The sequence below is a fragment of the Podarcis liolepis genome (assembly GCF_965112155.1).
Source record: "Podarcis liolepis genome assembly, chromosome: 10".
NCBI classification, from domain to species: Eukaryota; Metazoa; Chordata; class Lepidosauria; order Squamata; family Lacertidae; genus Podarcis; species Podarcis liolepis.
Window position 1 is genome coordinate 28,595,885 of NC_139562.1, and position 13,579 is coordinate 28,609,463.

The window sequence follows — 13,579 nt, forward strand, 5'->3', positions numbered from 1 at the left end:
AGAAGCAAAGGAGGAAGGGTAGACAGGAACTGCCTTGTTATAAACCACTTTCTTACAACAAGCAATGTATAAATTTTATAAAATAGATGAAGAAACTGAACTGTGGGAAATCCAAATAAGAAAGGCGGAACAAAAATCTTGGACAAACTAGTTATGATTTTGGGTGAAAAATGATAGCAGAAAAAAATATGTATACCTAGAGTTGTCATCTATTCCACACACACACACACACACACACACACACTGGTTTTCCCCGCAGGATTTCAGGTTGGCGGGAGCAGGGACCGAGCAACAGGAGGTCACCCCATTGCAGGGATTCGAACCGCCGACCTTCTGATCAGCAAGTGCTAGGCTCTGTGGTTTAACCCACAGTGCCACCAGCGTACTAATAACACCCTCCGCCATGAGAGGAGAAAGGGATTATGCCAGGGGACATGCCCCAAATGCCAAGCCATGCAGTTTGAAAACTCATCAGAGACTCCAAAATAATTGTGTGTCTATCATTCTCCTCCTCCTGTGCCAGACTCCACTCTACAGCAGGCGGTTCTCAAAGCCCCTCGTAATAATGAGCTCTCCAGCAGACAATTAATAGACCTGTACAGAAAGGGAGCAATACTAATTCGTAATCGATAGCCCATCAATTTCCCAGGTGTGGCAAATTCTTCCAAAGCTTCAGAGGATGTCATGAATCATTCTTCCCTCTCCACTAGAAATATTAGCTTCCTCTACTTAGTGAAGCCCTTAATGAGCTCAGGTTTTCTGCAGTACTGACACTGACTCAGCCCATTCTCCCGGGGAAATGTTGATGGGAGTTATTTATCTGATTGCATGTGATTATTTTCACAGGCACATAATATGTGTTAACTATTACCTATATACCCTTTGCCTTAGTAGAATGCTATGTCGAATGGCTATATACAGCCATTGATCTAGTAACAAATTTGGGTGACCCAGTGCCTGCCAGTTTAAAACAGGAATGGACCATCCCCAAAATGAGGTGGCAATGGTGCAAGGCTGGGGGATTCCCTAGGTTTGAAGATGTATCAAAATTTAAGAGAAAAGGGAAATATCAAAAATGGAATGACAAGGACCTGTGACCTTCTAATGCAGACACATCAACCGAGGAGGAAGGGGAAGGAAACTGGAGCAGGGGAAAAGGAAGGGTTGGACTACTCAAGTTTCTAATAACATATAGCAAGTGTATGATGGAGGGAGAATCAGAGTTTGTGGGAGAGTTGTGTGCCAAGAAGAGGTTACACTCTCCTCCCTGCACTATAAAGCAAGGCTGCAGGAAAAAGGAGAGGACAAAGAACACATTTCTCCTTTCCCACTCTCCAAAATGCCACTCACCCTCTCACCCACTATATAGATATAAAATACTCAAAGTCAGGGCTAGCTATGATGTTTCTGGCTGTTGAGAGTAGGTGGGTTATGAGCTCTTTATGGTGTCAGTGGGCGTTATTATCTTGGAAGATGTTTAGTAGGGCCAGTTCTGGGGTGACTTCTGTTTAGTTATTTTGCATATTTCTTGTATGATTGCTGTCCAGAAGAGTTGGATTTTGGGGCATTCCCACCACATGTGGAGGGATGTGCCTGTGGAAGTGCATCCTCTCCAGCATTTTGGTGAGGTTCCTGGGCGTATTTCCATGGTGTTAGGTACCATCTGTGAGTTTCATAATGAGTTCTTTCCTTTTCATTGATAGGGATTTAAAGGGAGGTTTAGACCACAGTCTAGTCCATTGGGTGGGGTTAATCTCATGTACATTGAGCACTAATAATGAAACATATGTTGTAGATTTGTCCCCACATTTATTATGCTATTTTTGTGATATACAAATGACATAAGAAAACGTGGTATATTTGTTTGTATAACATTATCCTTGTTTTAAAAAGAGTCAGGGCTAGCTGCCAGCCCCAATTCTAAGCTCTATAGTGCTGGACAGCACAACAGATAAGGGGTGTTTTTTTTTTGGGGGGGGAGGACAGGAAAACATGTTGCTCCCTCCTAAAACTTCTCTCCCCTCTAGGAGACTTGAAAAGCACTATAAGAGCTAGGAAGGGACAAGGTGAATATAAAATGGAAGACTGGTATAAAGAGGTGCGGGGTATAGCTATTAATGATAAATTAACATGTGCTATTAAGGTAAGATGAGGAATATGCGGGAGAAATGATTTTAAGGAAGGTGTTTGTATAATTTGTACTGTAAAATGGAAAGGGGTCAAACCATCGCAAGAGCTGTTGAATTTTTGGGAGGTTGGATAGTTACAGTGGAATGGTATTGGGGGTGGGGTGCACATTTGTATTCTTATTTGTTTATTATTATTACTTCTGGCGGTTCCCTCATTGCGAGAAGTGAGGTTGCAGGGAACCAGACAGAGGGCCTTCTCGGCAGTGGCACCCGCCCTGTAGAACGCCCTCACTTCAGATGTGAAGGATATAAGTAGATATCTTACCTTTAAAAGACATCCGAAGGCAGCCCTGCTTAGGGAAGTTTTTAATATTTAATGCTGCATTGTTTTTAACACTTGATTGGAAGCCACCCAAAGTGGCTGGGGAAACTCAGCCAGATGGGCAGGGTAAAAATAATAAATTATTATTATTATTATAAAATCAAATAGAAAATTATAGAAAGGAAAAGCACTGTAAGCCTTGGGTCCTAAACTTTTCTAAGGGTCAGGATATACCACATCATTTTGTTGCAGGATGTGTGTTTGTGTGTATGTGTGTGTGTGTGTGTGTGTGTGTGCGCGCGCCCGCACGTGCACCCACATACCCCTGCACCCAGCTCTCTAAAACTTTCTTACATTTCAGTGAAATTGGTGTCCTTTTTTCATCTGTGTTTGACTTTTGAAGACTTGGGAGGTTTACCAGAAAATGCTGCTCTCACACACACACACACACACACACACACACACACACACACACAATGTCCTTACCATTGGAAACATTGGAGGTGCATGATTACAGGGCAAGAGAGACCATATTCTAAGCAGGATTTGCTTTTGTCAAAGTGTGGCTCACACAGTCAGGGGAGGCTTCTCACAGTGTCCTTTATTAATGCTACACAGCCCTGGACAATTTCTGCGGGAATTTTGCAATTTCTTCCAATTTCAACATAGCCTACCTATCAAAAATTATTCTGAAACACCACTCAGGGGGCAACTCTGATTTTATATAGCAACCACTGAAGTGCCCTTCATATGAAAAGATTGGATTTCCTGCTGCTGGCAGTCTGGAGGAAGTTGCAGTGACATTACATAATGTGTGACAGCATGTTCCAGTAGTCCCAGTGTCACTATTTTACTGGACAAGAAATGAGAAAATCCCCTTGTGAATGAGTCAGATGTGCACAGCTGGGACTTTATGTTCCTCCAATTTTGAAAATAAAGAAAGAAACCATTTAAAGGAAACCCACTTGCTGAGTATAGAATAGCTTATGGAAATGAAAGAGATGTTTTTGATTCTATTTGGAGACCAAGAATCAAGTTCATTATGCTTGAAAGGGAGAGAAGAGTGATGAGAGGAGGAAATGGGTTTGAGGTAGGAAGCATTGGGTACTGTGGAAACTGCTGAAATCTGGGTTGCTTCTACACTGGTCCTTTTCTCTGAAAGTATCATCCTTTGCCCTCTCACTTTTCGCACATTTAACAAATCATTCCATGCCAGTCATTAATTATAGGTTGACCTACAGTCTATTTTTTAGACCAGATTTGTGGCCGTTTTTAAATTGGAAACACATTTGCAGTGCCATCCAGTCCCATGTGCTCTTTGGGGCTCCTGTGCCTTTAATTAAAAGCATCCTGGGGGCAGTTTCACCTCTTGATTCCTACTGAGCACAGGATTCCTGGCGAACAGCCTCTTAATTGCCCCTTAGTCTCTCTTAATCGCACCTTATCAGTTAGTGTCCCTGCGTTGCTTATGTGCATATGAACGTTTTCATTCCTTATTTCATTCATGGCCTATTAACTTTTGTGTGGAAAAATGGCACTATTCCCGTTATATAAAAACAAAAGGGAAAACACTTTGGCCAGTATTTTACTAAGTCAGAAGGAGACTTCATTGGTTTCAGAGGGTCTACTCTGAGTATGACCCACACAGGATATCTCCCTGTGAAAGGAAATAAGTGATTAAACACACAGGTGGGCAGGAGGAAAGGGAAAGGGTTGAGGGAGGAACCATAGCTCAGCTAAAAGGCTCCTCAGTGCTCAGTTTGAGGGATCAGGTGGTGGGAACGATCTCTGCCCGTGATGCTGGACAACTGCTGCGTTGAATCACTATTACTAATACCACACAATCCTAGAAGGCACCAACCTCCTGTGTCCCTGTGGTGAGATGTGTGGCGTTCCCCTTCAAGATTTTCCTTTTTCTCCTTTTCCTGAGGCAGAGTTTGTTTGACAGCATCAAGAACGAACCATTCTCCATCCCAGAGGACGATGGGAACGACCTCACCCATACTTTCTTCAACCCCAGCCAGGAAGGCTGGCTCCTTAAACTAGGTAACATGTTTGTATTTTGCTGAAAATCTTGCTGCCGCCCCTCTACCCCAGGTTAGCCCTCCCCACCCGCCTCAGTCTCTCGGAAGGAAAACCAGCAGAGCCTTTCCTCATGAGCTCAGGACTGCAGCAAGCTGCCAGCCAGACATCCTTGTCTTGTGGTGGGGTAGCAGTGACCCCTGGCGTTCAGTTCCGCTCTGTATTCCCTAGAGATTCCCTTCTTTCAATGCGCAGGCTGTCTTGTGCCTGGATGAAATAAATGATCTCCTCTGCCCTTATCCGGCTTGGTTCTTGGCCTGGATTCTTGGGGCAGGAAGGAAACGGTACCTGTGTTGCTGGAGAAATGGCCCTTTCGGAAGATGCTCAGAGCACAGATGTGGGTGCAAGGATCCATTCCAGCAACACAAAGGCTGCATACATGCCATGCATCAAAAACACATTTCCTCTCCCCCCCTCCATACAGAATCCTGGGAATTGTAGTTTGCTGAAAATTGTGGCTCTCTGAGGGGTGTTTGGAGGGAAGGGAAGAGGTATGCTTTAAATGTGTGTTGTGTGCACAGCCAAAGATCCAGAATAAGGTTAGCCACGCACGTTGTGACCATGAACAGTCAACGTTTTACCACCCCTAGGAAACATGGTCATTGCTTTTCTGCCATTTGCCTGCAATCTGCTATATTGCTCTGATGTGTTCTCAGAGAACACTAAGATTGCATGCACACCATACATTTAGAGGAAATTTAAAGTGCATCTTGCCCACACTGCCAAAAAGAATTGTTAAATTTGCTTGGAATTCTAGCTCTGTGAAGAATATACTAGTTTCCGGTATTCTTTGAAGAGAATGTGCTTTAAATGTTTGGTGTATGTGCAACCTAAGCCTTCTAAGATAATTCTAAACTAACTCAAGCTATAGCAAACATAGCTTAAAAATTAATCCAGTCTTAAGCATGTATTGTGTGTGTTTTTAATTCCTTTTGCACTAGGAGGCAGAGTGAAGACTTGGAAGCGCCGTTGGTTCATTCTGACGGATAACTGCCTGTACTATTTTGAATACACCACGGTAAGAGTTGTGTCCCTTCCATTAAAAAAACCCACAAACTTTATCTGAAAGATGTATCCTCAGAGAATGTGAGGGACATTCTAGTGTGGTGCAGGGGTTAGAGTACTGGTCCGGGACCTGGGAGATCAGGGTTCAAATAACCTGGACCAGTCACTGTCTCTCAGTCCAACCAGCCTCACAGGGTTGCTGTGAGGAAATAAAAGATAGAGGGGGAACCATGTATGACAACCTGAACTTCTTGTATGAATAGGGGGATAGAAATATGGTGATAAAAACATACATAGAACAGGGTGCTCTTTTATTTATTATAATTATATACCACCCTGGTCTTCAAGGTAGTATACTTGGTTCTCCCAATTTAATCCTCACAACAACCTTGTGAGGCAGGTTAGGCTGATGGTGAGTGACTGGCCCAAGATCACCCAGTGGGCTTCATGGCTGAGTAGGGATTCAAATCCTGGTCTCCTTGGTCATAATGCCAACCTTGTTCTCCAGCCCAGGGTCAGCGGGCAGCTGCTAGCACTAACTTCCTAGGTACTGCCTGCACATTGGGAAGGTAACTCATCTCTGATTTGAATTTTTTTCCAGGACAAGGAGCCGCTGGGGATTATTCCACTGGAAAATCTATCTGTTCGAAAAGTAGATGACCCGAAGAAACGAGTAAGTCACTGCTACTAACTGTGACCAGTGGTTATCATCCTTTCCTTAGACACAACAAATATTTTTTTCTTCCCCAGTTCAGTAGATTTGCTGTAGCTTGAAACTCCAGACCAACAAGGCCTCTACTTCTGGTTCTTTGGTTGTAAACTAGATGGTCCAAGCAGAGTCCACAATAAAATGTCTTGAGGATAGCTCTTTTTTAAAAAAACAAACAAAACAAAAACCCTTTATTATACTTCAGATAACAAAAAGTAAACATAAAACCATCCAGAACATTACATTACATTACATTACATTACATTACATTACATTACATATAATACATACCTTACATACCTACACATCCTACATGTACACCACAAATATTAGATTTCCAACTCTTCTCTTTGTGTTTCATGTGGATAGCTCCAGACATCAAGTGGTTCCCCCCTCCCAGATTTTCCATTTGCTTTTCTACTTCAACCGTCAGTCAACCTGCCATGCTAACTGAGCATTGCTCGGTCCTTAGTGAGCTGTTTCTTTCCCCCACTGAGGATTCTTTCACCTATATTTACTTTGTAGTTCTACAGACTTTGGGGTTCCTCTGGGTTTGCTGATCTCTCTGTCTTGTGCGTGGATGATACCATATTGGGCACATAATGATACTTCATTAGCAAGACCCAGTGAAAATATGTTACTACTAATTGGTGTCTGTAAAGCCAGCAAAACACAGGTTCCGCCAAGCTTCACTGCATGACCAACCAGGTTCCATCTGACTCTCCTGTGATGCACTAGATTCCCCCAGCCTCTGCTCTGGCTTCACCTTCATCCACACCCAAGTTCCAATACTTTTGAAGTTCAAAAACAACAGCCTTGTTGAGGATAGTTCTTGGAATTCCCAATGGCAAGGAAGTGGATAGAATTAGATTTGGTAGTCTAGCTTCCCTCTTCTTCTTTTCCTCCACCTCCACCTTTGCTTACATCAAAAGATCCATCGTAAATTTCCATGGAACACCAAAATCCAAGTCATCCAATACGTATGTTATGCATCAAGCCTGTACCAACTTAGCCAAGAGTAAGGCTCATTAAATACAGTGGGATTTACTCCTGAGTCAGCATGCATTGTAAATAATTTTCATCTCTAAAACTTCGTGGGGGTCTTTTTTTTAAAAGTAATGAATTAAGGAGCATGTGCTTTTACAATCATACATGTGCGTTGGCATTCAGAACACCATAAAGTGGGAGACAACTTGCTGCTTGCTGAGTAACTCCCAACCCACTCCATAAAGGACTAGGACAGCCTTCCCCAACCTGGTGCCCTCTATATATTTTGGACTACAGCTCCCATCAGCCCCAGCCAGCATGACCAATCATCAGGGACTATAGAAGTTGCAGTCCAAAACACCTGGAGGGTACCAGTGTCATAGCTCCGCTCCAACTCCCATTGCCAAGCAACAGGGTGCAGAAATGGGTGGAATCAGGTAGGAGGTGAGACTGATACACTTGCCTCAAAGTCAAATCCGCATGCGAAGTCCTGTCCATTCTGAGGGTCAGGCGAACAGCAATCCAAATTGTCAGATAATCCAGAGGTCACAGAATGCAAGCGGTCATGAAGTGAAAGGTCCAAATGGAAGCAGCAAGGTAGGGCTGGGAACCACAGACATTGTTTCCAGCATCTGACTGCTGCCCAAAGTCCTGTTTAAGAAGGCTGAAGCTGGCTGGTTCTCCTCTGTGTCCTTGAAGGCTGACTAGCTGCAGGTGGAACCACTCCACCTTCTCTCCCTTCAGGCTGCTGTTCAGTAGGGGAAGTTGAGTCCTGGCCCATCGCAACCAGATTAGGTTTTTCCGAATAAAGAAAGTGAAAATTTCAGAGAAGTGGACTGGGATATCCTTAAGAACTTGACCAGCAAAAACCCCTTCCTTTAGCATCTGCCCCTCTTGCTTCTACACACCATTTGTTTCCTCCACAAATTACCAGGGAAAACCAGGTGCATTTTGTAGAACGCTTAACATGTATGAAAATGCACCAAGAGGGAAGGTGAGCAGAACCCTTGGGGTTCTCAAAAGCTCATTTTGGAGCATCATGGTACATTGAAAGAGGCACCTGAAACCCTCCAATTACTTTTGCATGTCAGTACCTTCCGAGATGGATAGCAGCGGGAGCAATACACCTGTCTTTAAAAAGAACATTGAGTAGCAGTGCTTTGTTACTGGTGTCTCGGGTAATCAAGATCTTGAGGGAGCCCACCCCTTAGCGGTGTCTGTCAAGGAGATCTCATCTGAAAGTTACACTGAGGAGGGGGAAACGGGTGCCAGATCAAAACGATTTCTGCCAATAGCTTCTCCCTGAGATTGGAGTGCATCCATTCAGCAGATTACTTGATAGCTTAACAAGGAGTGCACTTGAGAGATGGGAGGTGGGAGTTAGAATTCTTCTGACAGGATTTTACAAAAGCTACATGGTGCCACACCAGGAAAAACACCATAGAAGGCAAAAGCAGTCAGGCAGTTCTACAAAGCTGCTGCCAAATCACCCAACTTTCTGCATCTCTTTGGGACACAGAGCAGCCCGGGTTGGTGGTCCTTGCCCAGGGATACAGGAATCAAAATGACCTTCAAGTGGGCAGCTGCCTATGAGCGCAAAGAGATTCCTAGTCTGCAAGTTGCTTTTCATTAGAAAGCTGACAGTAAGGCTGCCGAATGTAATCTTATTATGTGCACTGACTTAGTAATAATCCTTATAGTACTCACAAGTAAAAATGCACAGGATTGGGCTACCCAGGAGTAACTGCTATAAGGGTCCATCTAAGTGCCCCACAAAGGACTGCAGTTTAGTGGTGGAGCAGCTGCTTTTCATGCAGAAGGTCCCAGATTCATTTCTGAGCATCTCAAAGTAGAGCTCGGGATTCCTGTCTGAAAACCTGGAGTACCACCCTCAACCAGTGTGGGCAATGCTGAGTAGATGGGTCAGTGGTCTGGCTTGATTTAAGCTTGTTATGTTGCTGTGTTCTAATGCAATGGTTCCCAAGCTTTTTCTTGCCCTGGACCACTTGAAAATTGCCGAGGGTCTTGGCTTAATTATTCTCCCACATGTTGCTTAGAAATTGTAATATGATAGATGCTGAAGTATTTTAATGGAATTTTAATGAAACACAACAAGAGCTCAAAGAAGCAATAAACATAGAATTAAAAATCAGTATTAATATTTTAATACTTCTTTCCCTTTCTCGAGACCTCCCCTTGTCTTGTCACCAGCCATGACTTCATTCCGCTGAGGAAGGCAGAGCTTTCCCCCCATCCTATCAACTTCCAGTCTGCCCCACTCACCTTCCAGGAGAGCCATTGAGTTCTAAGAATGACGGAGCAGCCACCACACTCACAATTCTTCACACAAACACACACTGCTCTTCACACACATGTAGCTGTGCCTCTTTGCAGAGTTACTTCCCTAGGCCACCTGAAGGAAGCTCATGGACCACCGATGGTCTACAGACCACACTTTGGGAACCGCTTCTCTAATGTGTAACAACGTACATCTACATCCCCACTTTTTCTTTTATGAAGTCAGAAAGAGGATTTGTTGTACTCAAGTTATTCGTAGCTCTTTTGTTACAAAATGTTTGACAAATGAAATTCTTTGAAGGAAAGATTACGGATGCAAGGGGGTATTGGTATCAAGGCACATGGAAAGACAAAAATTATACCTTCATTTCCCAAGATGCAATGGGGTGTTTTTCACGCCCCACCTACCTGTAACTATTCTTTTTTTTAAAAAGAGACAAAGCTGCACATTACACATTAAGCCAGCCTTGGTAGCTCTCCAGATGTTGCCCTGCAGTCCCTCTCATCCCTGATGAGAGATGGGCTCCATTTCTTGCCTGTGCTGGCTTCATACTTGTGGTTTTTGTCACACTGGCTTGGATGACTCCAAATCAAAGTTTGCATTTTCTCTCAAAAATACATTATGTATACAAAAATTTTTTACATACCACTCTTTGTTGAAAAAATAATAGTACAATAATAGTTTACATAATAGTACATAAAACCATACAGTGAAAACCATACGAAAAGGTTAAAATCAGAAAACAGCGAACTCTTGTGGAAAGACATATTCTTAATAGCCTGCAGACTTTCAAAAGTTAAGACGGAAAGCCCTGGTGGAATCTCTCTTGGCAGAGTATTTCACAGTACTGGGCCAATGGCACTAAAGGCTATTTTTTGTTGCTGTCAAATGAGCTGCACTGACTTGGAGAAAGACTAGCAATGCTCCTGCAGATGATCTCAGTGATTGAGCTGGAATATAAGGGTTCAGGCAGTTCCTAAAGTACCATGGACCTAAGTTGTTCTTGGCTTTGTAAATTAATACACAGACCTTTGACCTGGTTTGGTAGTAGATGCACAGCCAGTGAAGGTGCTTTATTAATGGCGTCATACATTTTCAACAAGATGCCCCATCAGCAGTCAAGATGCCTCATTCTGCACCAGCTAGGGCATCCTAACCAGACCCAATGGCAGCCCCACATACAGTCTGCATTAGAATATGCATGTGAATATATGCATTTCTGTATGTATTTTCTCTCCAACATGCCTTGAAAAAATAAATTTTGATATGGAGATGTGCAAGATCAGATGAATGGCTATGTTCCGATCCACAAATTTGCCCAGGAGACATGGATCGGGTCAGCTCACGCCAGAATTGGCAAAGTTCAAATCCTGCAAGTCAATAAAACGAGTAAATAAAATGGCATTCTCTGTTGCAAAGCCATCCTTCTCTAGATAAATTTCAGTCTAAGTACACAGTTGAGGAATGCAATGCGAAGTGTTTCCCCAAGGTCAAGCAGCCAGTTCTTCTCAGAAAAAGGAAATAAATCCCAAGTCCTTCACAGCGCAGTGTCGTTGCCACGAGATCACATAGAATTTCAGCATTATTGTATATGTGAAAATCTGAAGGGGGGTGCCTTTGCAGCTTTGACCTAAAGCACAGCAGAAACAGAGGCTTGCTGCATGCTGGATCTTGTAGCTTTGTTGATTTCCAGTCTCTTGATTCCCTTCCATTTTCTGTCCTTAGAATTGCTTTGAGCTCTTTAATACAAACAGCAAGGGGCAGAAAATCAAAGCCTGCAAGATGGACGGAGACGGGAAGGTGGTTGAAGGCAAACACCAGTCTTACAAGATCTCTGCACCCTCGGCGGAGGAGCGTGACCTATGGATTGACGCAATACGGTGAGAAGGAAGGCTGTCAGGGTGATGTGACAGCATGGTGGTGCTATGAGAACAGTGGGCACAGGAGGGGAAATTGGAGGGGAGAAATACTCAGGGATAAGGCACACCATAGTTTCCCACCAGTGTGACAATTGAGAGCCCAGTGTGGTCCTGACGGGTGGTGCACCCACGAACCCTCACAGATCTGTGCACCTACATGGCCTCATGTAGGTGCACAGATCTAATTTCTAATCTCCCATTAGCTTGTAAGTAATTCATGGCAGAATGTGTGGACTGTCTCCACTGCAAAGCACAGTGTTTTGAACTGATGCAAATGGTCCGTCTGTGCCATTTGATCTATGATGCTGATTCATCTTTCGGTGCTGCAGTCACCAAGCGAGGAACACGCATGTATGATCCACCTCATTCACAGTTTGGTTCAGGATCTTTCTAAAACAAAATAACGAGACTGCCAGTTTTTAGTTACAAAAGGTGGCAAGACCAGTCAGGTGTAGACACATAGACACATACTGAATTAACCTGGTACCATACCTTTTGGGGTTTTAAAGGCCAATGCAGCATAGGTACATTGGTTAAAAACCATGTAGCCCACTTTCAGTACTGATATCTTTGCTAGCCCTGGGAAGGAGTGAGCCTTTTGCTCCATTCTATCAGCCACAACATCCTGCCTTTCCTTCTACTTTGTCCCTTAAAGTTTTGTGCTGATCACCAGGTGGCTTTGATTCTCCTATGAACAGCATCCTACTTCCTACAGTGGCTAACCAGATGCCTCTAGGAAGCCCCTAAGCAGGGCATGAAGGCATCTGCCCTTCCATCTTGTGCATTCCCAGGAACTGGTATTCAGTGGCATATCACCCCCACTCTGAACATGGAAGACAGGGGCTGGGCCATAGTTCATAGGCAGAACATCAGCTTCACACATAGAAGGCTCCAGGTTCAATCCCCAGCATCTCCAGGCAGAGCTAGGAATGTTCCCTGCCTGAAGCCCTGGAGAGCTGCTGCCAGTCAGTGTAGACAATACTGAGCTAGATGGACCAGTGGTCTGACTCGATATGAAACATCTTCTTACCTTCTTATGAATTTCTCATGGCCTCATTTGACTATTTCCCCATAGCAGATGCCTAGGAGCCTTGTCCTGTTTATTGTCCTGCCAATAGCATTGTTCTTAACTGAAAGGTTTTTATGATGTATTCACGATTTTTAACTGTGTATTTGCAATATCTTATAAGCTGCTTAGAGGATCCCCCCCTTTCTAAAAAATATTAAGTGCTACATATTATTTTCTAAATAAATTAATAATGTCCTCCTGGTTCCTGTGAAGGTGATCAACACTTTGCTGGTGGCCAAGCCTTGAATATCTCCCATTTCCACCCCCTCTTTTTTATTCCAGAACCAGCATCACACAAGACCCCTTCTATGATCTGGTCGCTGCTCGTAAGAAAAAGATCGCCAGCAAGAAATGAGCTCCCCAGCCTCCATCTTGCTAATGTTTCAACCTCAAGAAAAAAAAATTGGCTTCCATGAAGTCCTTCCTGCAAAGGAACTCAAAAACACCTCCAGCTTCCTGTCCAAGGAAGGAAAATGACTGACAGGCTGATGGAGGGTCTCATTTTCTCACTCCTGGAGTAAAAATCTAACATGACTTGAGACTGTAGCTCATTTGCCTGAACAGATAGCAGGTCCTTGCATCGCATTGAGCAGGGATTGGATGCTGATATTCATTGCTCAATGATCTGGGTCGAGGCGAATCATGGAAAGGAGCAACCTTTTCTTAAACTAACCAGCACAGCTGCCACTTATATATCAGGAAAGTCTTGTGGACGTGGATTCCTGTCTCACTTGTCATTCCATGGCCTTCCGGGTAATTGAGTTTTGCAGTATGTAATGAAAATACTCATTTGGAATAATAAGATGAAGGATAAAATTCATCTGGTGAGAGGCAATACAATGGGGTGGTGGTGCTTGTCCAGAGTAAGTCCATCTATGTTTTCGGTCTACTGAGCTTGCCGTATGGTTCTTTTGAACTTTGTCTTTTCAGGACAGAACCGCCCAGGCAGAATCAGAACCACCCAGGCAGAATCTGGCTCTAAAAGGTCAAGTAGGGAGTTGGTGGTTCCTGTGTTCTAGCTGCCTGCCCCAGCATAGGGGTGGGTTGTACGTGTCTTG

General features: G+C 43.8%; 1 protein-coding gene across 1 annotated transcript in view; it reads left to right on the top strand.

Annotated features, from left to right (window-relative positions):
• The window catches only part of CYTH4 (cytohesin 4), a 39,116-nt gene extending 25,775 nt beyond the window's left edge, over positions 1 to 13,341 (top strand). Inside the window, exons 9-13 of the mRNA XM_083462374.1 lie at positions 4,386 to 4,497; positions 5,475 to 5,551; positions 6,140 to 6,211; positions 11,259 to 11,413; positions 12,804 to 13,341. Coding sequence (XP_083318500.1) covers positions 4,386 to 4,497; positions 5,475 to 5,551; positions 6,140 to 6,211; positions 11,259 to 11,413; positions 12,804 to 12,876 — 489 coding nt within the window. The 3' untranslated portion in view covers positions 12,877 to 13,341. The remainder of the gene's footprint in view (positions 1 to 4,385; positions 4,498 to 5,474; positions 5,552 to 6,139; positions 6,212 to 11,258; positions 11,414 to 12,803) is intronic.
• Positions 13,342 to 13,579: the final 238 nt, after the last annotated feature.